Raw genomic sequence first — 27554 nt, 5'->3', positions numbered from 1 at the left:
CCATCTAATCTTCAGCATTCTTCTGTAGCAACACATTTCGGAAGTTTCTACTCTCTTTTCGTCCAAACTATGTATTTATCGTCCATGTTTCATTTCCATACATGGGTACACTCCATACGAATACTTTCAGAAAAGACTTCCTGACACTTAAATCTGTACTCGATGTTGACAAATTTTTCTTCTTCAGAAACGCTTTCCTTGCCGCTGCCAGTCTAAATTTTATATCTTCTCTACTTCGACCGTCATCAGTTATTTTGCTCCCAAAATAGCAAAACTGATCTACTACTGTAAGTATCTCATTTCCTAATCTAATTTCCTGAGCATCACCTGATTTAATTCGACTACATTCCATTACTCTCGTTTTGTTTTCGTTGATGTTCATCTTATATCCTACTTTCAAGACACTGCCATTTCGTTCAAATGCCCTTCCACGTACTTTGCTGTCTCTGACACAATTACAATGTCATCGGCAAACCTCAAAGCATTTATTTCTCCTCCATGGATTTTGATTCGCCCTCCGAATTTTTCTTTGTTTCCTTTACTGTTTGCTCAATATACAGATTGAATAACATCGGTGATAGGCTACAACCCTGTCTCACTCCCTTCCCAACCACTGCTTCCCTTTCATGCCCCTCGACTCTTATAACTGCCATCTGGTTTCTGTACAAACTGTAAGGAGCCTGTCGCTCTATGTATTTGACCCCTGCCAACTTCGAAATTGAAAGAGAGTATTCCAGTCAACATTGTCAAAAAGTTTCTATATGTCTACAAATGCTAACCTTTTTTCTAAGATAAGTCATAGGGTCAGCATTGCCTCACGTGTATACTATGGTGAAGCCGTTAGAAAGAATGCAAAGAACTTCGAAGGAATGAATAGCAGTTTGTGCAGTGTTCTTCCACAGACGTCAAGTGATGAGAAGCCATTACACAACAAGTGTCCAAAAGGTTGATGTAAATACCGCAAAGCTGAGGCAGCAGGATCCGAGTATATCCATAGAAACACCATCCAGGAAGATACTGTAGAGGTATTAATACCAGTATATAGAGATCTAGCACATCCAGACCATCTGCAGAAATACCTCACACGAAAAACGCAAACTGTAAATGAATCTTTCAACAGCAATGTATGTGCCAGAGAGCCCAAACACTGAAGATTGGTGGTCAGTGATGGTGTGATTAACTTCAGTGATGGAAATGCAGGCCGAATAAAGGTTATGAATCAGTTTGAAATTCAATATGGCCGTAATAAAGAAGCACTCCTACAAGAACTGGATAGACAGAATTTCGCCAATGCAGAAACTATGGTCAAGAATACAACAGAAGCGGCAAGATCCATCACAAGGAGAAAGTGACTGCATGTGGTTGATCCTCAAGAAGGTAAAGATTACAAAGTTCCAGAGTTTGTACCTGTCTCTTCACTCGGCAGTGAATTTTCATTAACCTGAGCTTTCAAGCGCGATTTCTGAACAACTGCTTTCTGTTGCAAATATTTTCGCTCAGGAACTACTTCAGCTTAAACTCTGAAGTTTTTATTGACACCGTTATTATGTTTATTTGGATCTGCCTTGGTAGAGATAACATTCACAGTTTGATCACAAAAATATTTTTTTTTAGAATTACATAGATATTTTAAAATCTTTATTAAGAGATTCATATCATGATTCTTAGCAGAGTTAGATACTGGACAGCAAATCAGTGAATGTATATGACTATGTATCCTGGTAAAGGTTTGTTTTATTGCCTTAGATAGCTCCTGAGAAAACAAGATATAAAATCCTAAGGTTAACATTACCCGGATAGTGCACAGAAACTTCCCCTAAATCGAGCAAGCGTTATATTGGTATCTCTCTGATATGCCACCAACGCAAGAAGCAAACAAGTTTAGTTGATGGCCAAACCCTCGGTGCTAGGACCTGGATACAGACTGCATCCAGAAAGGTACCGAGGATGAAAGATGGCTTGTTTGAAATAAACTTGGGTACAAGCATCCGAGAAACTGTAACACATCCCGTGAAACTGAGTGAATTACGGTACAAATGATCGGAGTGATCCGTCAAGCCTGAGTGATTTGGCGCAGTCAACACATTTCTCCAGAGAGGCGGTTCAAGTCCTTGTCTTGATTTAGATTTTCAGCCCTCTCAAAAATAATTAACGACAACTGCTAGGGTGATCCTACTAGATTAATATCGATTTCTGTCACAATCGTTGCACAGTACAATTTAGGTCCCCGTCTCTAATGTTATAAACTCTTTTTCTTCCGTGTTCCTTCCTATTGGGAAGAATAAACAAAGAAACAGTATGAATTAAAGAGGAACGTTAGACAATACCAGCACTGCAGAGCTACTTTTCTTGTGTATCTACTATAAAAGTAGCTCCACTGTTTTACACGTCTAAGAAGGAGGTCTCTACGCTTCTCGAACTTGTCAAATGTTCCAGTCAACATTGTCAAAAGGTTTCTTTAAGTCTACAAATGCTAACCTTTTTTTCTAAGAACGTGTCAAAACTACCTGGGCATTTATTAGTGAAAATGCATATAGTGCAAGTCTGCCCTTCACCTTTATGATGTCCTGTATTCTACTGGGACACCCTGAATGAGGTGTCCCAATGTGTGTGGAAGGAAGGTAGCCCATTTTCCTTCGAGAGAAGATCGTCAATTTGGACACTGGGATGCCGAGCGAAGTCGACTTGGCGACCCATCCCAAAGGTGGGTTCAGTCGCGGACCCTGAGTAGGGCAGCCCATTTCAAGAATTTTGCTGCCACAAACCATTGACTCACAGTAGCTGCTTTACGACAGGGTAGATTGTCACGTTGACGAAAACAGTCGTCGTCTCTGAACAGCTCCTCACTGTATGCAGTACAAACGGATGTAAAATGTGTTCATATCCTTCCGCAATTGCCATTTTCTTAAGCGCAATAATGGGACCATACAGTAAACACTCCGTCTTCAGGTCACGAGTGGCCTACCGGTACCATCCGACCGCCGTGTCATTCTAAGGGGGGATGTGGATAGGAGGGGCGTGGGGTCAGCACACCGCTCTCCCGATCGTTATGATGGTATTCTTGACCGAAGCCGCTGCTATTCGGCCGAGTAGCTGCTCAATTGGCATCACGAGGCTGAGTGCTCCCCGAAAAATGGCAACAGCGCATGGCGTCCTGGATGGTCACCCATCCAAGAGCCGACCACGCCCGACAGCGCTTAACTTTGGTGATCTCACGGGAACCGGTGTATCCACAGCGGCAAGGCCGTTGCCACCATACACTAAACAAGAAAGACAAATCTATGCCATAACAGTATCTCTTCTGTACTTTTTGTTGACAACAGCAAGAGGTAACGTTCTGCAGACCTTCGCCAAATCCAAACACTCCTGTCGGATTACTACAGTGTATAGCGTTATTCATCACCTCAAATGACTCGTTGCCAGTCATAAACTGCCTATTAACGTCGTTCTCTCATCAAGTGTAATTTAAAACTAAGTACAGAAATGTGTGGCCTACGGGGGGCTGCTCAACCATTGTACTCCATGACTTTTAACTGCCTGTTAACAATCACTGTGCTAGCTGGGCTTCTGTCAGCACTTTGTAACTCACGACTGATTCCTTCTGCTCATTTCATGCGGTTTCTTACGACTACTCTCCGCAATGTTCGGTGATCCTTGCCTCTCAGTACATGAATTCTGCCGGGTCTTGGCTCAGCCGTGGCTGTTCCCAAAGTCCCGGATAGATTCGCTACTCAGGTACAATTAATCAAACCGTGACTCCCAGCGATGTTCTTGGCAGGATCATTTATCTGTCGACGTTACGAGATCTGCGGTGTCCTGGTTGGCTAGCATCCTCTATATAGGACGACCGCGTCTCGTGAGATGAAACTCGACCGGAGGCAGTGACGGAGACTCGGTCGGAGGCAGTGTCAGGGGGAAGACAGCGCACGCAGCATCGCGCTTGGTGTACTGCGAGGACGCACGGTGCTGACATTCGGCGCCTGGGTCTGGTAACGAGCGGAACTGGATTGCGGAAGCAGTCACTAGTCAACATAGGCTCTGTTTAAGAGTCCTGTCTGTCTCGAATCCTGAGGCGAGCGCGGGAGTCTACCCTGCAGTGCATATTAAGAGCGAACTCCTGGACTAACTTTAAATGGTGTGCCATTTTGTAGTGGACCTTTTGGATGTCATTGCTCCCTGTAGCCACTTTGATTTTCGCTAGTCATTCCTCAAACCACGTGGACGTGGGCCCGGGATAATTGGTATTGCAAGTGCATGTAACTGCGCTGTCCCCTGGTTCCGTTGCATTTGTCTTGAATTATAAATGTGGCCGATATTCGGCGATTCCTTTTCTATTATTATTGTTTACATGTTAAGTGGTCAATTTAATGAATCAAAGTTTATTCTCTGAATAAAACTTCAGCAGCTAATTTAAATTGGAATTGCAAACTTCTTCCTTGCTGGCAACTATAATACGTAGTAACAATTTTGCGCCGTCAAGCGGTGCTTTGGTATTTAAGGTTGTGTGTGAATTTGCTTGTCATTGTCTCCTTGAGTTAGTTGTGTTTTTAAATTTATCAAAATTTCATGTCACTGGAGATTCTTCATCACTACTATATTGTGATCTGAGTCTATATCTGCACCTGGGTACGCCTTACACTCCAGTAACTGATTTCGGAATCTCTGTCTGACCATGACGTAATCTAACCGAAATCTTTCCGTATCACCCGGCCTTATCAAAGTATACCTCCTCATCTTATGATTCTTGAACAGGGCATTCGCTATTGCCAGCTGACATTTATTACAGAACTCAATTAGTCTTTCTTGTCTGTCATTCCTTGTCCCAAGCACATATTCTCTTCTAACTTTTCTTTCTAGTACTTCCCCTACAACTGTATTGCGGTCCCCCATGACTATTAGATTTTAATATCCCTTTACGTGCCGTATTACCCTTAAATATCCTCATATGCTTTCTCTATCTCTCCATCTTCAGCCTGCAACGTCGGCATGTATACCTGGACTGTTGGTTTTCTGTCGATTCTGATCAGAACAACCCTATCACTGTACTGCCTACCTTGCTGTTCATATCGAATCCTGTTCCCTTTTTTCCATTTTCTGCTGCAGTTGAGATTACTCTATACTCATCTGATCAGAAATCCTTGTCTTCTTTCCATTTCACCTCACTGACCCCATTGGATTTCCCTTTACAGATTTTCTAGCTTCCCCACGACGTTCAAGTTTCTGACATTCCACGCCCCGACTAGTAGAACTATGTCCTTCCGTTGGTTATTGAATCTTTTTCTCATGGTCGCCTCCCCTTTGGCAAACCCTCTAACATTCTGCGTGGTTTCTGTTGTTCTGAATCGTGTCTCCCTACCACTTTCGCGCAACGACGCTCTGAGCGTGTTTTTTAGGGAATTGGCTAGTTTGAACCTGGGACCTGTTGCTGGTAAGGAGACGCCAGACGACACATTACATGTAGAATTCAGAAGAGTTCAGTGAGACTAGCGGTGATAAAACCAAATACTTAATCATTTCAGTGTCAGCTCCACTGCCTTCCCTGTAAAAGAATCTTAATACTAACTAAATTTAGTGGAAGGGGTTCAAGGCTTTCCTATTTTTAGTTAGCTGGTAAAATAACGTCGAAAAAGCGGTTAAGTTTACCATTGGAAATTTTATTCTACTCACAAAAATATTGTTTGTAAATTGCACTATTGATAAAAGGAAATGTTTTAATACAGGATGATAAAAACCAACAACGTTCAACAAAAATGTGAACGAATATTCCCTGAGTGGGTTTCCAAGTTCTACAATGGATCGAAGGATGACCTATGCCATATCACATCTATAATCTAGGTTTAAATTAAGTTTCACAAGAGATAAAACTATCAAAATGGTCTACAGTGACCCTCAATTATCTTTAATTACTTATCTAACTTGTCGTAAATTACAGTGGCTGATGTGGCTTCTCAATAACTATATAGCAGAAAAATCATCGCGTTTCAGATTTTTACTTCAAGTGGCAAATGTGAACACCATGAGCTTTAATTGACGATCGACATTAGTATTACGCAAAAAGGAGGTGTAACAGATGAGACTTCTGCAGTTCTGAGTGAAGCTTTATGCGCTGTTATGTGGCATCGCGTGCATCATTACCTTGTCGGTGTTCGTCAGGGGGCGACGGGCAGCACAGCTTCGCTCACTTCGCCGCCTCGGAAGCAACTTCTCCTAACTTCTTCTTACTACAATTTACAGAAGTTGGTTTAAAAAAACTATATGGCTGTGTTTTCATCTGACCAATCAGGGTCTCAATGTTAACCTTAAGCTCCGGGGAAACGTTATACTTTCCGTGGTGGGGCAATGTTTTTAAAGTTTGCAACGCAACAGAGACGCGAAAAAGTCGCACGCTAAAACTTGCAGGTGGTGTGGTCCTAGCGGTTAGCTGGCGACGTGGGTGTCCGTCCGTCCCTTATCGTAGGGTCTTCCAGCTTAACACGGTTCTGCTCTCGGCTTCTGTTCTCGTTTCTCCCCTCGGAACTGCGTCTGTCTCACGGTGGGAAGGTATGACATGCATTTAGGCATTCTTGTGTTAGTCTGTGGTATTCCATTTGCTCACTCGTTACTCGTATTACTTTGGTTAAATAAATGTCACGATTTATTCGGAGCTATGTGACATACTACTGGATTTGCTTACCATGTCAGGGTTTTCATGGAAGGTGTTGGATTTGCCTGACACTTTACAACCCCACCTGGAGATCGGAATTGGGGACTATTCCAGATTCTTTTGCTCTACGTGAAAATATATACTGTTTTAGAGAACACACTATCACTGGTAACGATACCTGATTCCTGATTGAAACTGTTTGATGCCTATCATTCAATCTGAGGACTAGGTTCCTTCCAACTTGGAATACTTCAACTAAATTCAATGTGTTTATTTACTGCCACTGTGAGGACAGGATAATAAGGAAGTAAGCTGATCACAATACTCTGACGCATGGGACAAAGGACTTGGAACACCATGCCATCTTTAGATCTAACAAATATACTCTAGCAGAAAAAGGAAAACAATGAGTTTACAGAGCAAATACTTTTCTCCTCCAAAATTCGTCAGTATCTGTAATGAACAGAATTTTGTGAAATGTACAGACAGTGAACTTTCGTAGTGGCTGTTGGCACTTTTAGTTGCGCAACAGTAGAACTCAGACTACAAAAATAATTAGCATAGCTAATATTATCGATAAATTTGAAGTTTTACAGTATGTATTACTGAATAATTCAGTGGAAGAGAATTGAACAAAACAGGAAATACTGAAACTAATGAAGATGTGCAGTTTTATTCAAATGTACCAATGTTAACTATGCAGAATACATATGTTCAAGAACAGGCAGTGAATAACTCGCATTGTGGCTTATTGTTAAAGGGAGTGAACTGTACACTCAGGAGATGAATACTAATATTTGAAATGTGGATGCTAGAAAAACAAAGAAATAACACATATGCTGTGTGACTTTACTGAGTTATTAACGCGAAGATATGATGAAATGAAATTGGAATAAAATTTGCTATGCGAAAATGCTGAAACTGAAATTGTGACCGTAGATACGGAATTACCTGAACACAGAGAATGTATAAGCAGTGAGCTAACGAAACAGTTAATCACATGACTTAAGAAAACACTGAGGGAGCTAATATGAAACACGTCTGTTTAGTAGTAGAAAACGAAATTTGTAAATTACTGAAGGGCCTTCAGAAAGAAGCTCTCGAAACTAAACCTAACAGCATTAATGGTACTGTCGTCAACCACGACAATACTGTGGAAGCGTTCTGGTGTGAAGCATTAAAAGAACAATTTTACATATTTCTGGAACAAATAAGTCATCATTTTATAGTACCGGTAATGGCATTACACCTGGGAGTTAACAGTTATTTCAGTCTACAAAACTTTCAATTCGACCCAGGAAATGGAAGACATTAAACTGCTTTCACGGAAAAATTTCGTAATGCTTTCCCAACCGCGTATGCTGAATGACAAAAAATCAAAATGTGCGTAATTTATTTGGAAGATGGAGCACATACGAGGTGTGATCAAAAAGTAACGCGAATCTTTGTATTTCGCGGGTTTTACACATCCGAGTTTCAATTTTTTTATATCTTGTTGGTACACATATCACTGATATGTGTCTGCTTTTTCAGCTGCTTTGAGTATTTAGTTTATTGTTGACAATCAAAAAGGTTATACGTGTTTTAGAGTGCTCGGAGAGCTTTTACATTTGAAAACGATGAGTCAAAGAATTTGAATTAAATTTTGCTTAAAAAATGGAATATGGTCCAGCACTGCATTGGAAATGTTTGCTCTGGCTTTTGGTGAATCTACTATCAGTAATACAAGACTTTACGATGATATAAACGTTTCAAAGAGGGTCGACAAGAAGTTGAAGACGAAGACCGCCCAAGACGCCAAGCACTTCAATTGCTGACAACAATGTGAATGAAGTAAAGAAAGTGATTCTGTAAAATCGCCTAATCACCATCACAGAGGTTAATGATGATGTCCGCGTATCCTGTGGCTCATGCCAAGCGATAATTCGGATGTTTCTGGCATGAAACGTGTAGCAGCAAAATTTGTTCCGTAACTGCTGAATTTCGACCAAAAACTACGTCGCGTAGACATCGTCCTAAAAATTGGTGAATAAAGTCGACAACGACTCAGAAATTGTAGACGTTATAACAGGAGACGATAAATGGGTATACGGGTATGACTTCAAAACCAATGGACAATCGTCCCAATGGAAACAGCATGAAGAGCCACGAGTGAAAAAATTCTTTAAGTTTGAACACATGTGAAGATTCTTCTCACAGTTTTATCTGACTAAAATGGAATAGTGTATCACGAGTTCCTGCCTTACGTCGTACGGTCAATATCGAATACGACCCGGGAGTTATGTATTGTTTTGCATGAAACAATACGAAGAAAACAACCATAATTGTCGCTAAACCACTCGTGCAAATCACATCACGATAAAGCTCCCGCTCACAGCTCAATACCTATTCGCGATTTTTTGGCAAAAACCCAATACCGTTATGTTGCCTCAGGCATCCTGTTCTCCGAATATGGGCTCCCTGTGACTACATACTATTCTCGAGGCCATCACTGAAGAGATAAAAACAGAATCGCTGAAGGAGCTGAGCACCGTAACGAAAAGTAAGTTCCAGAAGTAATTCCAAGATTGGAAAACACGCTGGCTGAAGTGTAGCACGATACTGATGTTGATGCATAAGTAAAGATACTTTAAGAAAATGAAAAATTTTCATTACTGTTTCATCACAACTCGTGTATGGGGAAGTAAAGCTTCCAAAACGTGTAGTACTCTTCAAGAACTTAAGAAGGCACTTTTGTGTATGTATTGGTCTGAAAGCTTCCAGCAGATAACTGGAACTGACTTAATGTCACCCCCTACATATTATAGAAATAAAGACACGATGAGTAGCTTTTTTTAGGAACACGGGGATAAAAACGCATATACAGAGTCAGTCACTAACTACTGCCACCTAGAATAACTCCGGAAGTATGACAGTAGCTGAAAAGTTTGTGGGACAAATGTTGCATGGGGCAACGGGTGCCATAATATGACGTTGGTTTTTTGTTGCTAGGTGGGGTCGCTTTAGAGATATGAAGGTCAACTTAGTCTTTTTTTTTTAATGGCATGCTATAGTTTGGTACTTATTTTCTGACAGCGGCTATCGGGACGAATCCAATGACGTGTAACAGTAAGGACTCTGAAGGTCCACGAAGGTCAAAAAGGTGGCATGAACGTCCATTTACAGAAGGTTCAAAGTAATGACCATTGGTGTCAGTTCAGTGATGAAATCTTATCATGGATTGAATAGTATTCCTTATCACATCGGCACTTATCGAAGCATACGCTCTGACAGTTCTCTCTCGTATACAGTGCAAATAATAAATATTCGCCGAATACGGCGTATCCATCTAGCGTGCCACTGACATGTAAACGCCATTCGCCGGTTTCATAATACAACATAAATAGTAACAGCAAGACTAGTATCGTCGAATAACGTGAATATGAATGATGTATTCCTTCGAAGAACAAGTCGATATGCTTTTCATTTACGGAGAATGCCAACGAAACTCAGTGAGAGCCAGAGACTTATACGCTGAAATATATCCTCAACTTACTCACCCTACACGTCGTACATTTAAATATGTGTAAGATAAATTAAGAACAACTGGATCTTTAACGCATCGCAAAAATATCCGGCAAAGGAAAGTTACTAACGAGGAATTGGATATTGGTACTTTTGCCAGTGTGGTTCGAGATGCTTGTGATAGTTTGCTTCAAATCGCAAGGGAGTCTGGTGTGATGCAGAGTAGTGTTGTTCGTGTCCTGCGTCACCATAAATATAATCCTTACCATATCAGTCTCCGCCAAGAATTAACTGGTACAGACTGTATGCGTCGCATTGAATTATACGAGGGGCTCAACTTCAGATTCGGAGGGATGAGACATTTCTTAATTTGATTTTATATACTGACGAGACTGCATTCACTAACCAGGGAAATGTTAATTTGAATTACATACATTAATGGAGAATTGAAAATCCATGTTGGCTGCGGCTAGTTGCACACCGGGAACTGTGGTCGGTGAATGTATAATGTGACATTCTGGAGGACAGACTTATAGGCCCCTATTTCATCGAAGGAAATCTTAATGGTAGGAATTACACTACTTTCCTCCTAGAAAAATTATGTCGGTTATTATAGGAAATACCTTTAGGAACAAGGAACAGAATATGGTATGAACAAGATGGGTGTCCCGAACATTTTTCGCTGATGGCTAGAAAAGCGTTGCAGAGACAATTCCTAACGCGTTGGATTGGACGCGGTGGAGGTGTGTCGTGGCCGGCTCGTTCGCCAGACTTGACGGCTCTGGATTTTTTCTTGCGGAGATCCGTGAAAGACATTGTTTATGAAGACGTTCCAACTGCACCTGAAGATATGCGAGAGAGAATTGTCAGAGCTTGTGCTTCGATAAGTGCCGAGTTGCTAAGAAATACCACCCAATCCATGACAAGAAGATTGCAGCACTGTATTGATAACAATGGTCACCACTTCGAACACCTTCTGGAAATGGGCGTTCATGCCACCTTTGTGACCTTCGTTGACCTTCAGAGACGTTACTGTTACACATCATTGGATTCGCCTCGATAGCCGCTATTAAAAAATAATTACCAAACTATAGCATCCCACTTCAAAAAACGAAGTTGACCTTCATATCTCCAAAGGCGACCCCAGCTAGCAACAAAAAACGAACATCATGTTATGGTCCTCGTTGTTCCAAGCAACTTTTGTCCCGCAAGCTTTTCAGCTCCTATCGTACTTTCAGAGTTATTTTTGGTGGGAATAGTCATTCACCCTGTGTGAACGCGCTGGTAAGGGATCAATGTATCATTCAGTTCTTAACATAAAAGTGAGTTTCTCTGTGTGCGAAAGATTTGCTGTTTTGCCGCACCGTGATTTTCTACAAGTATTGTTGGCAATAGATCGCATTGAAGTTGTTAACGATGAACTCCAAGTGCAAGGAGGACACCGTAATAATGGATGCAGTCAAAATTCGGACAAGGAACAGAATCAACCTTAAAATAATGTCAATCATAGAACATGTAATGAACAACATAATTAGAACTTATTAGTAAATGATAATCGTAAGTAGGTAGATAACCAGTATGTAGATGAAGAATGTCAACAATTCAAAGAAAATTGTCGGCCATAGTATAGCGAATGAAGATGTGGTAGTTCATCAGACAGAACGAATCGTGTGCAACGGGTGCAATTGCATCTTTATCTGGAAAACCGAGATTAGTTTCGAATATGAAGCAGTTTGAAACAAAGGAGAAACACAGTGGGTCAGAATTTGTTATCATTGCTATCTCATACGCCATGACCATAGCATGAGAGAAAAAGGAAAAATAATTCTGGACAATGTCTTAATGTCTATTATACCAGTTCAAATCTGTCGATTCAATTTAGAATTTATTGTGGACTTTGTTGTCAATTTATCACAGTTTTGCAGTAATTATATCACCAACTGTTCAGCGTATCGAGCTTTCCAGTGTTTCAGAAAATAATGTGAGAATTATTAGTGCAGTTGGAAATAAAAGTAATGCTATATGTGAGAAGATATTTTTGAAGTTTTCCATTGAAAGCAGGGAATTCGAACTCAGCAAGGTTAATTGAAAGGCTGTAAATGCCAGTTACTTGTCAAGAATCATAGGCTACCCATAAGCGAACTTTATCCTATTTCATTATTAAAATGTGAACTTGTGGATCACTAAATTAAAAAATGCTGTAAAGAGGAATAATTGAGCAGTCAGACTGCAACGGTTGTAATCACTTCCACGTGGCTGACAATAAAAATCTGGCAGTCATATTGGTAACTTCCTAAAGACCATGGAAGGAAACAAGTTTATCAAGAAATTACTGCATATCGTTTTGGCAATACAAGGATGCAGACTAAATATTGAAGTAAGTAAAAAATGTTGTAGACTGAACCTCTTGAATCCACCTCTACTGCAGTACAGATTAAGGAATATTACCTAAATAAATGCATATTTTATACCAATTATCACCTTATGAAATACGTTCACTAAACGTACACATATTTTCGACCATGTAAACCCTTCAGGGAGTTGCTAAAATATTAGATATTTAGTAACACGAAGAAAAGAGCTGGTGAAACACTAAAATTTTGTGACTCGTGTCAGAAGACGAAAGTTTCAGAAGAGCACCATAAAGGATATATATCTGGTATAGTACATGACAAACCTAGTACGATATTTCAGTCGATGTGCGTGAACCAGTGACGAGATTTAAAAGCAGTTTAATGCACATAATGGTAGTACTGAAACTTTTTCAAAGATACGTTCTTTTCTGATATTTATTCTAATTGCTGCATAACGCTTACAAAGTTAGATTTTTTCTGAATTTCATAAAACCAGAATGCATTCTTAGCGATAATGGCACAAAGTTTAGGTAAAAATTATGAAAGTGTTTCAGAGAGAATTGTAGCTCAAAGCAAATTTTAATTTCCACTTATAGTTCAGCTTCAAGCCCAGTACCACGCATTATGTGCGAACTTGGAAGTTTGTTTCTGAACCACAGAACTGGTATGTAAGACTTAAAGACTCCAACCCAATGATAGATAGTTTGTCATGGCACCATCGGTACGCCACATGTAAGGTTCCGTTCAAACACATATCTGAACAGTATGTGACGCACTCACAAAAGACTGGAATCTCACGTGACAAAAAATGCTGGAACAGTTATTACCAGCGGCAGGAAACAGGTTTATCAAGAAATTACTGCATATCGTTTTGGCAATACAAGGATGCAGACTAAATATTGAAGAAAGTAAAAAAAAGTTGTAGACTGAACCTCTTGAATCCAACTCTACTGCAGTACAGATTAAGGAATATTACCTAAATAAATGAATATTTTATACCAATTATCATCGTATGAAATACGTTCACAAAACGGACACATACTTTCGACCAAGTAAACCCTTCAGGGAATTGCTAAAATATTAGATATTTAGTAACACAAAGAAACGAGCTGGTGAAACAATAAAATTTTGTGACTTGTGTCAGAAGACGAAAGTTTCAGAAGAGCACCATAAAGGATATATATCTGGTATAGTACATGACAAACCTAGTACGATGTTTCAGTCGGTGTGCGTGAATCAGTGACGAGATTTAAAAGCAGTTTAATGCACATAATGGTAGTACTGAAACTTTTTCAAAGATACGTTCTTTTCTGATATTTATTCTAATTGCTGCATAACGCTTACAAAGTTAGATTTTTTCTGAATTTCATAAAACCAGAATGCATTCTTAGCGATAATGGCACAAAGTTTAGGTAAAAATTATGAAAGTGTTTCAGAGAGAATTTAGCCCAAAGCAAATTTTAATTTCCACTTATAGTTCAGCTTCAAGCCCAGTACCACGCATTATGTGCGAACTTGGAAGATTGCTTCTGAACCACAAGAACTGGTATGTAAGACTTAAAGACTCCAACCCAATGATAGATAGTTTGTCATGGCACCATCGGTACGCCACATGTAAGGTTCCGTTCAAACACATATCTGAACAATATGTGACGCACTCAAAAAAGACTGGAATCTCACGTGACAAAAAATGCTGGAACAGTTATTAAACCTCATGAATAAAGAAACTAATTACCTCAAGCAGATACATGATAAATTAATGAATTCTTTAATATATAAATTGTAGGAGTGGGTTCTTTTCAAATCTCATTTGAAATTTCAAGGAAGAAAGTAAGAAATTTAATCACTACCACGTTGTTAAATTCAGCATCAAAATGATTGTGCATCCTAATTGCTTTGAATTGAGGTGCATTATTTCAGGCAAATATTATGGATTACAGTGCATATAGATTATTAAACTGTACCATGTCAAGGGACATGAAAGGGAAGCAGTGGTTGGGAAGGGAGTAAGACAGGGTTGTAGCCTCTCCCCGATGTTGTTCAATCTGTATATTGAGCAAGCAGTAAAGGAAACAAAAGAAAAATTCGGAGTAGGTATTAAAATTCATGGAGAAGAAATAAAAACTTTGAGGTTCGCCGATGACATTGTAATTCTGTCAGAGACAGCAAAGGACTTGGAAGAGCAGTTGAATGGAATGGACAGTGTCTTGAAAGGAGGATATAAGATGAACATCAACAAAAGCAAAACAAGGATAATGGAATGTAGTCTAATTAAGTCGGGTGATGCTGAGGGAATTAGGTTAGGAAATGAGGCACTTAAAGTAGTAAAGGAGTTCTGCTATTTGGGGAGCAAAATAACTGATGATGGTCGAAGTAGAGAGGATATAAAATGTAGGCTGGCAATGGCAAGGAAAGCGTTTCTGAAGAAGAGAAATTTGTTAACATCCAGTATTGATTTAAGTGTCAGGAAGTCATTTCTGAAAGTATTCGTATGGAGTGTAGCCATGTATGGAAGTGAAACATGGACGATAAATAGTTTGGACAAGAAGAGAATAGAAGCTTTCGAAATGTGGTGCTACAGAAGAATGCTGAAGATTAGAAGGGTAGATCACATAACTAATGAGGAAGTATTGAATAGGATTGGGGAGAAGAGAAGTTTGTGGCACAACTTGACCTGAAGAAGGGATCGGTTGGTAGGACATGTTCTGAGGCATCAAGGGATCACCAATTTAGTATTGGAGGGCAGCGTGGAGGGTAAAAATCGTAGAGGAAGACCAAGAGATGAATACACTAAGCAGATTCAGAAGGATGTAGGTTGCAGTAGGTACGGGGAGATGAAAAAGCTTGCACAGGATAGAGTAGCATGGAGAGCTGCATCAAACCGGTCTCAGGACTGAAGACCACATCAACAACCATAAAACCGACACGAATTTAGCGTATGTTATTCACATCAACATATAGGTTGCATAGTTAGAAAAGATGGCCTTCTCACTAAAAATTGTTTATTAATGTGCCACTGCTTCGCGTACACAGACTTGAAATGAAGTATGTCTTTATAGTTGCTTAGTTGCAGTAAGCAATTGCACGAATAGTCTTGTATTTTTGTTCTGATGTAGTATACTTCTAATGTAAAGAATTTTTTGTGTGCTGATTTATTCATTTTCTGCATATTTCCCACAAGCACGCTAGTTTTATGAATATTTTATTCACATTTTAAATCTGTTTTGCAAGTACTTTTATATTAATTAAATTGTTACAGCGGCATTCAATTGACTTATTAGATTAGGCTACATGTTTTGCCATTATTTCCAGGTTGAGAACGACATTTTAAAAACCTGGCTGTTAACACTTTGTTTGTTAATGCTTATTAGTAACAGAGTTATAAGGGTTTCATCCTGTCTATTGATTTTGTTAGTCAGTTTTGTACTATTATTCGTACATATTGTTTCAATTCTGTAAGTTACATTATTTCATCAGTCTGTTCCTTTCTATACACACACACACACACACACACACACATATATATATATATATATATATATATATATATATATATATATATATATATATATATATTGCTGGTTGTTGTACATTATACTGACATAAATCATCATTAGAAATTTAAAACTTAATTTCACAGCACTCATTAATGTCATACTTTGAGAGATATACAATAACATTTCTTGAGTCCATGGATATTGTATGTATAAAAGTTTCCTTATTTGTTGATTATGTTAAGATAGTTTCCTCTCTCTTTCTTTTCTTTTCATTCCTTAATTTTTATAGCTGTTTATCTCTTGCCAAGTATCTCTCCCTCCTCTCTCTTTCTTGTTTCTTTCTTTCTTTGTTATGTAAAAATATGCTGTATAGTAGCAGTGTCTAGTGAGCTGCCTTTTGCATCAGTAACATGTATGTGTGCCTGAGTAGTCAACACGGTATCAGCTACACTACTTAAACTGAAATGACAGTGGCTATTACCTATTACATTAATCTGTGAATGACTGTCGTCCTATGTGAAAATAAATACATATCAGAGAATATGCTATCAGTGTTAAAAAAAAAGAAACCGACTGTGAATGACGCACATCCTCTAAGCTGAGGTGAAGGTTCGTCCGACCAGGAATATATTAACGAAATCAAATATGTGTACCCAACACGATCGTGATCACAGAACAAGTAAACCGGGGTGTTTAAAATGTTTTTCTCAATGTTTTCGTACATAAGTTTGATGACTATTTATTTGTGTAATGAAAACAAAAAGGTTAGACTAATTTGAGTTCTAACGCTCGGGGAAGCAGGTTCTCGCAGTATGAAAGTATATTATTATGCGGTACTCTATTATTTTTACTAGTGCTCATATGTTTTCCCTTGATATAACAAGTAACCTCCCGCAGCTGTTTCTACGTCGCCAAGCAACAATGAAAAACGTTGTTTCAATCTTGGAATACTGACAAAGGAGCTTTCGCTCGAAAATACGTGTCGTAAATAAACACTTGGGAAACTGAAATAAACACACCCGGAATACTTTTATTTATGAAAAATGTATTTGCAACTTACTCTGTGGGTCACGTGAGACCATTATGCGTTAAAATACTTACGACTGTGTTCACCCACGGCAGGAACATGCCAGCGCTGAAGACGCCCAAGACAGGACCCGTTGTCATGGAACCCAGCGATATGGACAGCTGCAAGAAACGAAAGGACGCTGGTGTGAGAAAGAAAACTGGAAAACTACTCTGAAAAGTCAACTTAAGCATGCTATGCTGCTCCGTGACAATGTTAGAATTAGTCGTAACGTGAAATGTGTATGTCATGATTTCATTCCCTTCTGAAACTGGGAGCTGTGTAATAGTTATTTAACAAGCCAGCACTCTCCGCATGTGAACAGGACGTATCTTCACTAACGAAAAAAATGACATAAATGTAAACGGACTATAATGATACCAAGAACGTTTCAATAAACATAGGTCCATAAAGAAACCATTTTTGAGTTGTCCTAATGTGTGATTAACAGTCGACACTAACTTTAGTATGAAATATTGTCCTAGTTAGTAGAAATGTGTTTGAAATTCAGCAATATAGGTAATTTTGAATGAAATGATCCGCAGGCTGTACAGTAATTTCATATAATGTCACGGCTGGTACCACGTCAACTGAAGACGCAGCTCAGGTGATAGAGATTCCTTTTAAAGACTCATAGCGGAAAGTAACTGCATTAGAGTTATTGAACATCACTATTGCCAACTTATAAATACAGGGCTATTCAGAAAGAAGGGACTGATTGCAAGTATTTGTTGCTTCCAAACTACGAGCCACAGAAACACAATTCTTACGTTCCTGGAAAGGGAAAAATTCAAATTTGTATCGATTCAGTGTGAGCACCACGTGTTGCACGACAGATATCAAAACGGTGACTCATTTCCTGCCACACAGAAAACAGCCGGTCTCTCGTTATCGAATTCAGAGCTTCAACAACGCGATGTCGCAGACTTTCAAGAGTGTCAGGAATAGTGGTGATAAAATCGGGGAGTCTTACATAACCCCACAGGTAAATGTGTGAGGTGTGGAGACCTGAGAGGCGGTGAAGTTCACGTTCTACTCCTCCTCTTCTTTTTAAGCACGTCCGACGTTACCTCAATGGCACCATTCCAGGACGCTGGAATGGAAGAGGAGAAGCAGAAGACGAATTTCATCGCCGGTGCCCTACCGGGTCTCCAGACATCACACAGTGTGATTTTCGTCTGTTGGGTTACGTGAAAGACCACGTTTTTATCCACACTATGCCTGACACTCTTGAAAGTCTGTGACATCGCATTACTAAAGCTGTGAATTCGATAATGAGAGACCAGCTTCTTAGTGTGTGCGAGAAATGAGTCACCGTTTTCATATTTGTCGTGGTGCTCACACTGAATGCATAAAAATTCGAACTTACTCTTTCCAGGAACGTCATAACTTTAGAACTGTTTCCTGTTGTAGTTTGGTAGCAATGAATGTTTTAATTCTGTTTCTTCATTTTGAATAGGCATGTATATAGCGCACTTCAGCGAACGTTTGTAGTTAAAATTCAGGGGATAGAAGAAGTATGCCACAAGCAGGAAGGTGGTTCAGCGGCAGCCGGCCAGTGTATACATTTTTTGTTTGAAATTGTATATGAGAAGAAGGAATATACATGGAAAATACAATGTGTCTAATGTAAACCATGCCCCGCTATCGTGGTTAAAATTGACTGCGAGAAAGAAAAGTAAACCTCACATTTTCCCAGCACAGCACTTTTTTTTTTCTCGCAGTCTGTTGGAAAACACTCCCTGGAAGGCTGTTCATGAATGGCAGCGCATCGGGTCCAATTACCAACGTGACGTACAATTTTGCAGTCAGCATGCGTAGGACAACTTCGAGATTGTTCATGCTTCCATGCGGTATACGCTCCCACCCATAGCTCCAGGTGTAGGTTCAGTGTGCTTAGCATCCAGACTGGTTGGGTGCAGGCCCTTAAGTGGTTTCCTTCTAACCCAAAACGACGGCCGTCACTGGCACCGCGCAGAACGAGCTTCCATCAGAAAACACAAAGACTTCCACCCCGCCCTTCAATGAGCTCTCGCATGACACCACTGAAGTCGCAAATGGCGGAGGTTTGGGGGTCAGTGAAATGATAGCTACAGGTCACTGGTTCAGAGATGTTCTTTAAATAATAGGTGTGTAACAGTTCGTTGTGTCACTCTAGCGGCAAATGCTGCTCCAATTGCTGCTGCAGATGCAATACAATGCGCCAGAGCTATATCTGGTACCGCACGCCGCGGAATTTGAATCCGCGCCAGACGTCATGGACGTCGAAGACCCATAGAAGTTTCTGCACCATCACGCTGTAAGCTGTGGTGGCGCGCGCCCCCTGACCCGCTTTTAGTGTGAGGGCGCTTTAGTGGAACACGTGGTCCCAGCGGCCAATAGCGGCGCCCCCGATAGCATACTTAAGCGCCTGCCTCGCACTCGGGCAGCACTCTGCTGAAGACCAACTCCTCAACCTTGTTCACCTTCTGTCCCTCCAGCTCAACTCCCGTCGCTCCGCCATTTTTGTTTCCCTTGACCTCCAAAATGCCTATGACCGTGTATGGCATCCCGGTCTCTTCTTTAAACTCCAAACCTACGCCCTGCCTATCAATTTTGTCCGTCTGGTCGCTTCCTTCCTCTCGCACCGTCCTTCCTATGTCACCCTCCACAACACCAACTCCCATATCTTTTATCCCACGGCTGGCGTCCCCCAGGGTTCTGTCCTCTCCCCTCTCCTTTATCTCTTGTACACAGCTGATATGCCCAAGCCACCCCCACCAGTCCACCTTCTCCAGTATGCTGATGACACCGCCTTCCTGGCTCTCTATTCTACCCTTCAACGGTCTCAACGTACCCTCCAAACCCTTCTTAACCAGTTCACCACTTGGTGTAACCAGTGGTTCCTCCATCTCAACCCCTCCAAAACCCAGGCAATCATCATAGGCCACTCCACTCGCTCCTTTCGCCTCCATGATTTCTACCTCACCCTTTATGGTCGTCCCATCAAGCTCACCCCTACCCTGAAATACCTTGGCCTCACCCTTGATCGACACCTCACCTGGACCCCTCATCTCCAGACAATCCAGCAGAAAGCCCATTTCCGCCTCCGCCTTCTGAAACTCCTGTCTGGCCGGACATGGGGATTGCATCCTTCTACCATCCTCCACACCTACAAATCCCTCATCTGTCCTATCCTCTGTTATGCCAGCGTTGCCTGGATCTCCACCCCCACCCACTTTTACAAGGCCCTCCAAATCCTTGAACGCCATGCGCTCCACCTTGCCTTCCGTATCCGCCTTCCTTCCCCCACACGGCTCCTGTATGAATTGATCCCCTTCCCCCACCTCCTCCTGTTCCTCCAACATCTCCGCATCCTTTATATTGTCTGCAGGCTTGATCCCCCCCACCCTCTGGTTTCCTCCTTCCTCTCCATCCCCCCCCCCTTCCGGTTGCCGCGCCTCTATCGCTGTATCCCTCCCTCTCTTCACCTTCACACCCTCCATCTCCTTCATCAGGGCAATTTCCAACGCCTCCCCCTCCTGGATGACGAACTTCTTCCAGTCTCCCTCATCTCCTTGTGCCTGGCAGATCCTCTGTTTTGATCATCGTCAGTGTGCCACATCAGTGTTGTGTTTAGTGCTGCTTCTCCTGTGCGTCAAGAGGTGTGATTTTAATTGTGTACTGCCTTGAGGTTCGCCGTCAGTGTTTGTTATGTGCTACACCATCCGCCGATACCTTTTATGCTCCAGTCATACTGTTCCTTGTGTTCTTTTAATTGTCGCAGTGTGTGGCTTTTTGTGTGTGCTACTTTTAAACAGTTTTAACAGTTTTTGTATCTCCATTTTACGGTCACCCCGTTTTTTGTCTATTGCCTTCCATGATGTTTCCCCTTTTTTTATATCTCTGTTCACCATATTCTCTCCTTTGTTCTTTTTAAATATCTTCTATTGTTTGTTCTATGTCTTTCGGCTGAAGAGCAGCGTATATGCTGCTGCCAGCCCGCACCAATGGGGAATTGAAATACAATAAAGAAAAAAAAAAGTTCGGCCAGCAGTCTAACATCGCGTGCGTCTAGGGACATATCGCCTCAGACAGCGTATTGACATTCGTGTTTCTATTCCCGTGGACGTGGTTGTCTTGTTTGGTTCGTTACTCTGTTGTCTGTTCTTGTTGTGTCGTAACGTCCTCCGTTGTTCGTGTCCGTCCTCTCCCGTTGTGTTGTTGTTCGCAGGTCGCTCCGCGGGTCCCGCCGCGTTTCCGTCACTACTACCAGACGACCGTTCCGGTCGCCGTTACGACACTATACGCCGAAAACGACTGTCTTGTCTCGGTAGTGCCACGTGGCCGTCCGGAGCCTGGTTTTCTTCCGACCGTGCATTCTCGTGACCACCACTGCCAGCAATCACGTACACTGCCTGCAGTCCTGCCAAGTATATCTGCAATATAGTAGGAGAAATATTCTGCTATGTACATCCATTTCAAACTGCTTGATATATTCATCTCTTGGTGCCCCCGTACGATTCTTACACCTCGCACTTCCCTTCATTATCAAAATAAACGTTCCTTCACGTCTCAAGATAAGTCCAGTCAACAGATCCATTCTTTCAGTCAAATTGTGCAGTAAGATTCTTTTTCCCCCGAATTCGATCCAGTTGGTTGGTTGTCTGGGGAGGGGACCAAACAGCGAGGTCATCGGTCCCATCGGAATCAGGGAAGGATGGGGAAGGAAGTCGGCCCTGCCCTTTCAAGGGAGCTCATCCCGGCATTTGCTTTAAGCGATTTACGGAAATCACGGAACACCTAACTCAGGATGGCCGGAAGCGGGTTTGAACCGTCGACCTCGTGAATGCGAGTCCAGTGTGCTAACCACTGCGCCACCTCTCTTGGTTTCGATCCAGTACCTCCTCATTAGTTACTTGATCCAACTATCCAATCTTCAACATCTTCCTATAGCGCCACATGCTTGTGCACGTTTCACTTCTATACAAGGCTACACTTCAGACAAAAACATGCAGAAAATGCTGGCTAACATTTGCATCCCTATTATCTGTTAACAAATTACTCTTTTACAAACGTACTTTTTTTATATAGCCATTCTGCATTTTATATCCCTTGTAGTTCGCTCATCGTCAGTTATTTTGGTTCCGAAATAACAAAACTTAAGTGCTACTTTTAATGTTTTATTTGCTAACCTAATTTCTTCAGCATCGATTTAATTCAACTGCTTCGCACTACCTTTGCTTTGTCTTGTTGATGTTCTTCCTATAACCTCTCCTCACGACCCTATCCATTTCATTCAACTGTTTTTCCAAGTCCTTTGCTGCCTCTGATAGAATTACATTGTCTTAGGCAAATCTCATTTTATTTCTTTCCTCTGAACTTTAATACCATCTCCAAATTTATCCTTAATTTCTTTTACTGCTTGCTCATTGTACAGGGTACAACACAGTCTCACTCCCTTCTAAACACATGCCTCCCATTTATGTCCTTTATCTCTTTCAACTGCAGTCTCGTTCCTATGCAAACTGTAAATAAACTTTCGCCCTCCGTATTTTAGATTTCCTAAATTTAAAATTTCAAAGAGTGTATTCCAATCAACATAGTCCAAATCTTTCAATGTTATAAACGATGGTTCGCCTTTCTTTAACCTACTTTCTAAGATGAATCGTAGGGCCTCTAGTCACTTTGTCACGCCTGACTCTCCCAAGATCGTCTATCCCTGGGGCCTTGTTTCGACGTAAGTCTTTCAGTGTTCTGTTAAATTCTTCTCGTAGTATCGTATCTCGCAACTCATCATGTACTTCCTCTTCTGTTTCTACAGCGATTTTTACAACTTCGTTATTCTCATATACTCCTTACATATATTCCTTCCAATTCTTAGCTTTCCCTTCTTTACTTAATACTTGTTTACAATCTGAGGCTTGATATTCGTACAGCTGCTTCTCTTTTCTCCGCAAGCTTATCTAATTTTCCTATAGGTAGCATGTATCTTTTCTCTAATTATACTTTCTTCTGTGTCTGTATTCCGTTTCGCTCTACTTCATTTGCTGCATTTTCTTCTCCGTACGTCAATTAAATTCAACGATTTCTAGGGGGCTTTGTAATTTTGCCTATTAGATCCTCTGCTGCCTTCACTGTTTCATCTCTCAAAGCCTGTAATGCATTGTTTTCCCCTGTTTCAGTAAATCGTTGTTTAATGTTTCTTCTGAGACTGTCAATCATGTCTGTATCTTTCAAGTGTACAGGCCCCATCTCCTTAATTTTCTTCCTTTTTGCAGTTTCCTCAGTTTTAATCTGCAGTTTGTAACCATTAATACATATTTAGGGTCCAATCTGCCCCTGGGAACGTTCTGCAGTTTAAAATCTGATTTACAAATTCCTGTCTTACGAATGTGCAATCAGTATGTAAGCTTCAAGTGTCCGTGTGTCTCTCCCATGTATACAACCTAATTTCGTGATTCTTAAACCAGTGACGATGTTTAAATTATGTTATGTGCAAAACTGTACCAAGCAGCTTCCTCTCTCATACCTTTCCCCCATTCCATACTCATAAAATATTTTTTCTTCTCTGCCTTTTCCAACTACCGAATTCCAGTCCCCCATGACAGTTACATTTTGTCTACCTTAATTATCGAAATAGTTTCCTTTATCTCATCATAAATTCTTTTCATTTCTTCATAATAACAGGGCGGTTTGGGATACACAATTGTACACTGAAGAGCCAAAGAAACCGGTAAATTTGCGCATTATCGTGTAGGGGCACCGCGAGCACGCAGAACTGCCTCATTTAGATCTCTACAAAATTTAAGAGGCTTCTGTTTGGATGTGCTTCTGCACCAGCACTATTTCTACAGTACTTACAGACTCTTTGTGCGTCGATTCCTTCAGTGCGTAATTACCTAGATGATATCGTAGTTTCTGGTTCTATGAAGCATGAAAATTTGCGTAATTTGAGACAGTTATTTGAAGTGTTACGTGAGTAATGGACTTAAACTCAATAAGTACAAGTGACCACTTTTTAATGAACAGTTATCTTATATGGGAAACGTAATAAACTCTCAAGGCATCTGAGCCATGGCTGGCTCATGCTATGCGTTGGATTAAATCTTTGTTAATATTCTGTGTTTAGTCTCCTGCGGTTATGGTGATGATGCTGCTATCCTCTCTCTCCGCGGGTGGCAGCAGCGGTGTGTATCGATATTCGCACCTTGGACTATCTTTGGACTGTTTATAGTTTTTGGCTGGGATGTATGCAGGCAGTTGATCGGTCGGCATGGAGCAGTGAAGAAATCTCCGCAGCGAGTAGTTTGGCCAGGCCCGCTGGCAGCCTCTATGTGGTGTCGGAGTGTGTGGTGCTGTTCTCATTGCTACGAGGTTTGTGGCTCACCTATCCTGGACATGAAAGTTGAGTTTGGACTTAATTTATCAGCAAGTCGCGACTGTTGACAATGTGTCGTTTGGAGTTCGTTTGTCGGCTGTTGGATTATTTCTGCGAGCAACAACGTGTGTTTTCAAGTCGACAAATTTCAGCCACCCTTCGGTGGAGTTTAACTGCACGTCATTTGAACTGAAGTGCATCAGCGGAATCTTCTGCCTTGTGGCCGTTAACGTTCCGGTTACCTGTCCTTGTCATTGACGTACATTCAGACAATGTATTTTCCTCATCGTCTTGTCGCTGTCCAGCACAGTGTGTAGTTTGACAGCTCAATGTATAATTGGTTGTGGGTGCCAGTACCTTCTACGTTATTCCATTGAACTCCCTGTTGTGTGCTGATCGGGTGGAGTGGAGCTTAGCTTGTCGATGGGTCCACTGACTGTTTGTTTGTCAGTTGGGTTGTCGTCGGATCGACAATGGCTGGGCTGACTGCCTGTCACACCTAAACGAGCATTAGTGTTTGAATTCCAGGCCGACTCTCGGAGCTTCTGAGCGCCCTTGGGTGTACTGCCATTTCTTGTTTGTACTTGTTGTTGTACTTGTATGTCTTCTATCCGATCTTTAGATTAAGGTTGTTTTGCCCTTAAGGCGTCAGATGGTTTGGGCCTTCAGTCTGATTTAAGAACTGTTTTACGTAAAGGTTCAAATGGCTCTGAGCACTATGTGACTTAACTGCTAAAGTCATCAGTCCCATAGAACTTAGAACTACTTAAACCTAACTAACCTAAGGACATCACACACATCCATGCCCGAGGCAGGATTCGAACCTGAGACCGTAGCGGTCACGTGGTTCCAGACTGTAGCGCCTAGAACCGCTCGGCCATCTCGGCCGGCATTTTACGTAAAGCCTTTGGCATTTTTAAAATTAGTGTTATTGAGTCTTAAGTGTTGGGCCTTCAGCCGATTTTGAATTTAAGTTGTTTGCTCTTAAAGTGTGAGACTCTTTGGGCCTTGAGCCTAGTTAAGGAACTGTTTTAAGATAAGGCTTTGCCTTTTAAATTTATGATTTTGGTTGAGCTTTCAAGTTATTGGATTTCAGTCGTTATTAAATTAAAGTGGTCTTGCCCTTCAGGCATGAGATTGTACGGCGAATTCAGCTGTATAATAAGTTCAGAAACTAAAGCTCTGTTTTTGTTTTTTTTTTAATTTTTCTTCGCTCATGTTATGTTTGATCAAATAAATGGTTGTATGTTCGAGTGTAACTGAAATCCGCTTATTTTGGCCCCTTTCCACAACTTAAACTACTTGTCCTGTCCTGCGGGTTTAGCAGGGCGTCTCACTGGTAGCAGACCGTGGTTGCGCTTGTGCTTGCTATTCGAGTTGCTGTCAGATTCACTCTCGTATGGCTCGTGTTCTGTGGCACCACATTATTCTCGCTGTTACTTGTTTCAGGTGCTTTAGTCATGGCAGTCAGACAGTGCCCGGGGATCGGCCTGCTGAGAAAGGACCATCTTGTTTACGATTTGACAATAAGGTGCCAGCCGGCTGACGTCACGCCGGCGGTAGTGGGTGAGACAGGAACAGCAACTGAATTTTTGGTTGAGGCTATTGAAGGCCTTGAAGACACTGTTTGTCTTTTGGAGGGTACCCAGCCTAGTAACAGTCAGCTGAATAGGGTGCGGCACAATTAATGCATTTTACCAATCGGATAGTGGATTTAAGCACGTTAGATTTAAAGATCATTACAAAAAATTAACCACTGAGTTGGTACCTTTGGTGAGGGCATTACAGTTTAAGCTTACGTATTTGTTGTTGGATGGGAGGAAGGCTGAAGATAGGGAATTGCGCTGTCAGGGAGAGAATGAGAGCCTGCAGGGTGGTGGTACTGTTACATCCTCTGCCAAGTTAGATGCTGTGTTTGCCAAGTTGCCGAATCCTCTGGCCTATTTCTTCCGAGATATTACTGAATTAGTTGTGGAGCGACTTGATCCGGTGGAAAAATTATTGTAGTTACTGGTTCGCCTAGAACAACACGCGGCCGCCTTTCGTGTTCCGCACCAAGTAATTTTGTCGTTATTGTACCCGCTAGCTAGAGGCGAGTTGCAGAACTTCCTCTAGTGAGCCATGGCGGAAGGGTTTTCCTTGCAGCAAATAAGGGAACTCGTAATTAGGCAAAGGTTGACCACCGGGGTTCGTAAACAACTTGAGTGTTGTTACATTTGGGAAGTGCAGTGGGGTAAGGAGCAGATACATCAGTATGTCGGTAGAGTTCAGACAGCCTCTTTGGCTTTTCTAATTGATTTACCTGAACAAGAATTAGTCTATATCGTTCTTAGGGGAATGCTTGCGGCGGATAAATCGCATTTTGTCTTCCGTAAGCAGCCTTCAACCTGGGAAGAGCTCCATGACGTGATCGTAGCAGCATCCTCATTACCACTTGAGAACCATGTACGTCACGAGCTTCAGGGGCGGGACGTCGGCGCTGATTCAGGAGCATCTACATTCGCTGAAGTTATCAAACGGGAACCCCGGCGTTGTTTCAGCTGCGGCGGTACGGCTCATGTGGTGCGCTCTTGTGTTCAGTCTCGTGCACCCAGAGCCAACAGATGACACCGGGTGTGGCCGCGAACTCGGGTTCGAGCTTTCAAACATTCACGTACTTGGGCGGTCGCTCCCTCATCACCTCCCTTGCCTTACGTTTATTCTCGGGTAGGTGGCGAGCCCGCTTGTGCTCTTTTGGATTCTGGTAGTTCCTTTTCATTATTGAGCTTCGAGTGGTTTTTGGAATTTGGGCATCTCACGAAACTTCGGTCGGTCCCTTCACCGGTGCAGAGATGTTGGGTGGCCAATGGTCAGTTGTTGACTCTGCATGGTTGGGTCCGGGTGAGTATATCGGTCGAAATTTTTCCTGGCCTATGTCTTTAGCCTTGGTTAAGGAACTGCCCGTTAATCTAATTTCGGAGTGTGATATTATCAATAAAACCGGGTTGGTCTTGAATTATTCCGGACACACCCTTTTCTTTAAACTCGCTTCTGGAGAGAAGTTTAGCCTTTGCGAATGCGCTAAAAGTAGTGTTCATCGAACTGTTGGGGCGTTGGCCGTTGAGGTCGTAGCTGACGAGTTTGATTTGGT

At 41.6% G+C, this 27554-nt stretch overlaps 1 protein-coding gene and 1 pseudogene across 1 annotated transcript in view; both read right to left on the bottom strand.

Annotated features, from left to right (window-relative positions):
• The window catches only part of LOC124711853 (sodium-coupled monocarboxylate transporter 1-like), a 213702-nt gene that overhangs the window by 47398 nt on the left and 138750 nt on the right, over positions 1–27554 (bottom strand). Inside the window, exon 12 of the mRNA XM_047242080.1 lies at positions 17100–17186. Within this exon, the coding sequence (XP_047098036.1) occupies positions 17100–17186 (87 nt within the window). The remainder of the gene's footprint in view (positions 1–17099; positions 17187–27554) is intronic.
• On the bottom strand, positions 3135–3252 carry LOC124712750 (annotated as a pseudogene).

This window comes from Schistocerca piceifrons, chromosome 8 (genome assembly GCF_021461385.2).
Source record: "Schistocerca piceifrons isolate TAMUIC-IGC-003096 chromosome 8, iqSchPice1.1, whole genome shotgun sequence".
Lineage (NCBI taxonomy): Eukaryota > Metazoa > Arthropoda > Insecta > Orthoptera > Acrididae > Schistocerca > Schistocerca piceifrons.
This window is presented reverse-complemented; position numbering and strand designations above follow the sequence as displayed.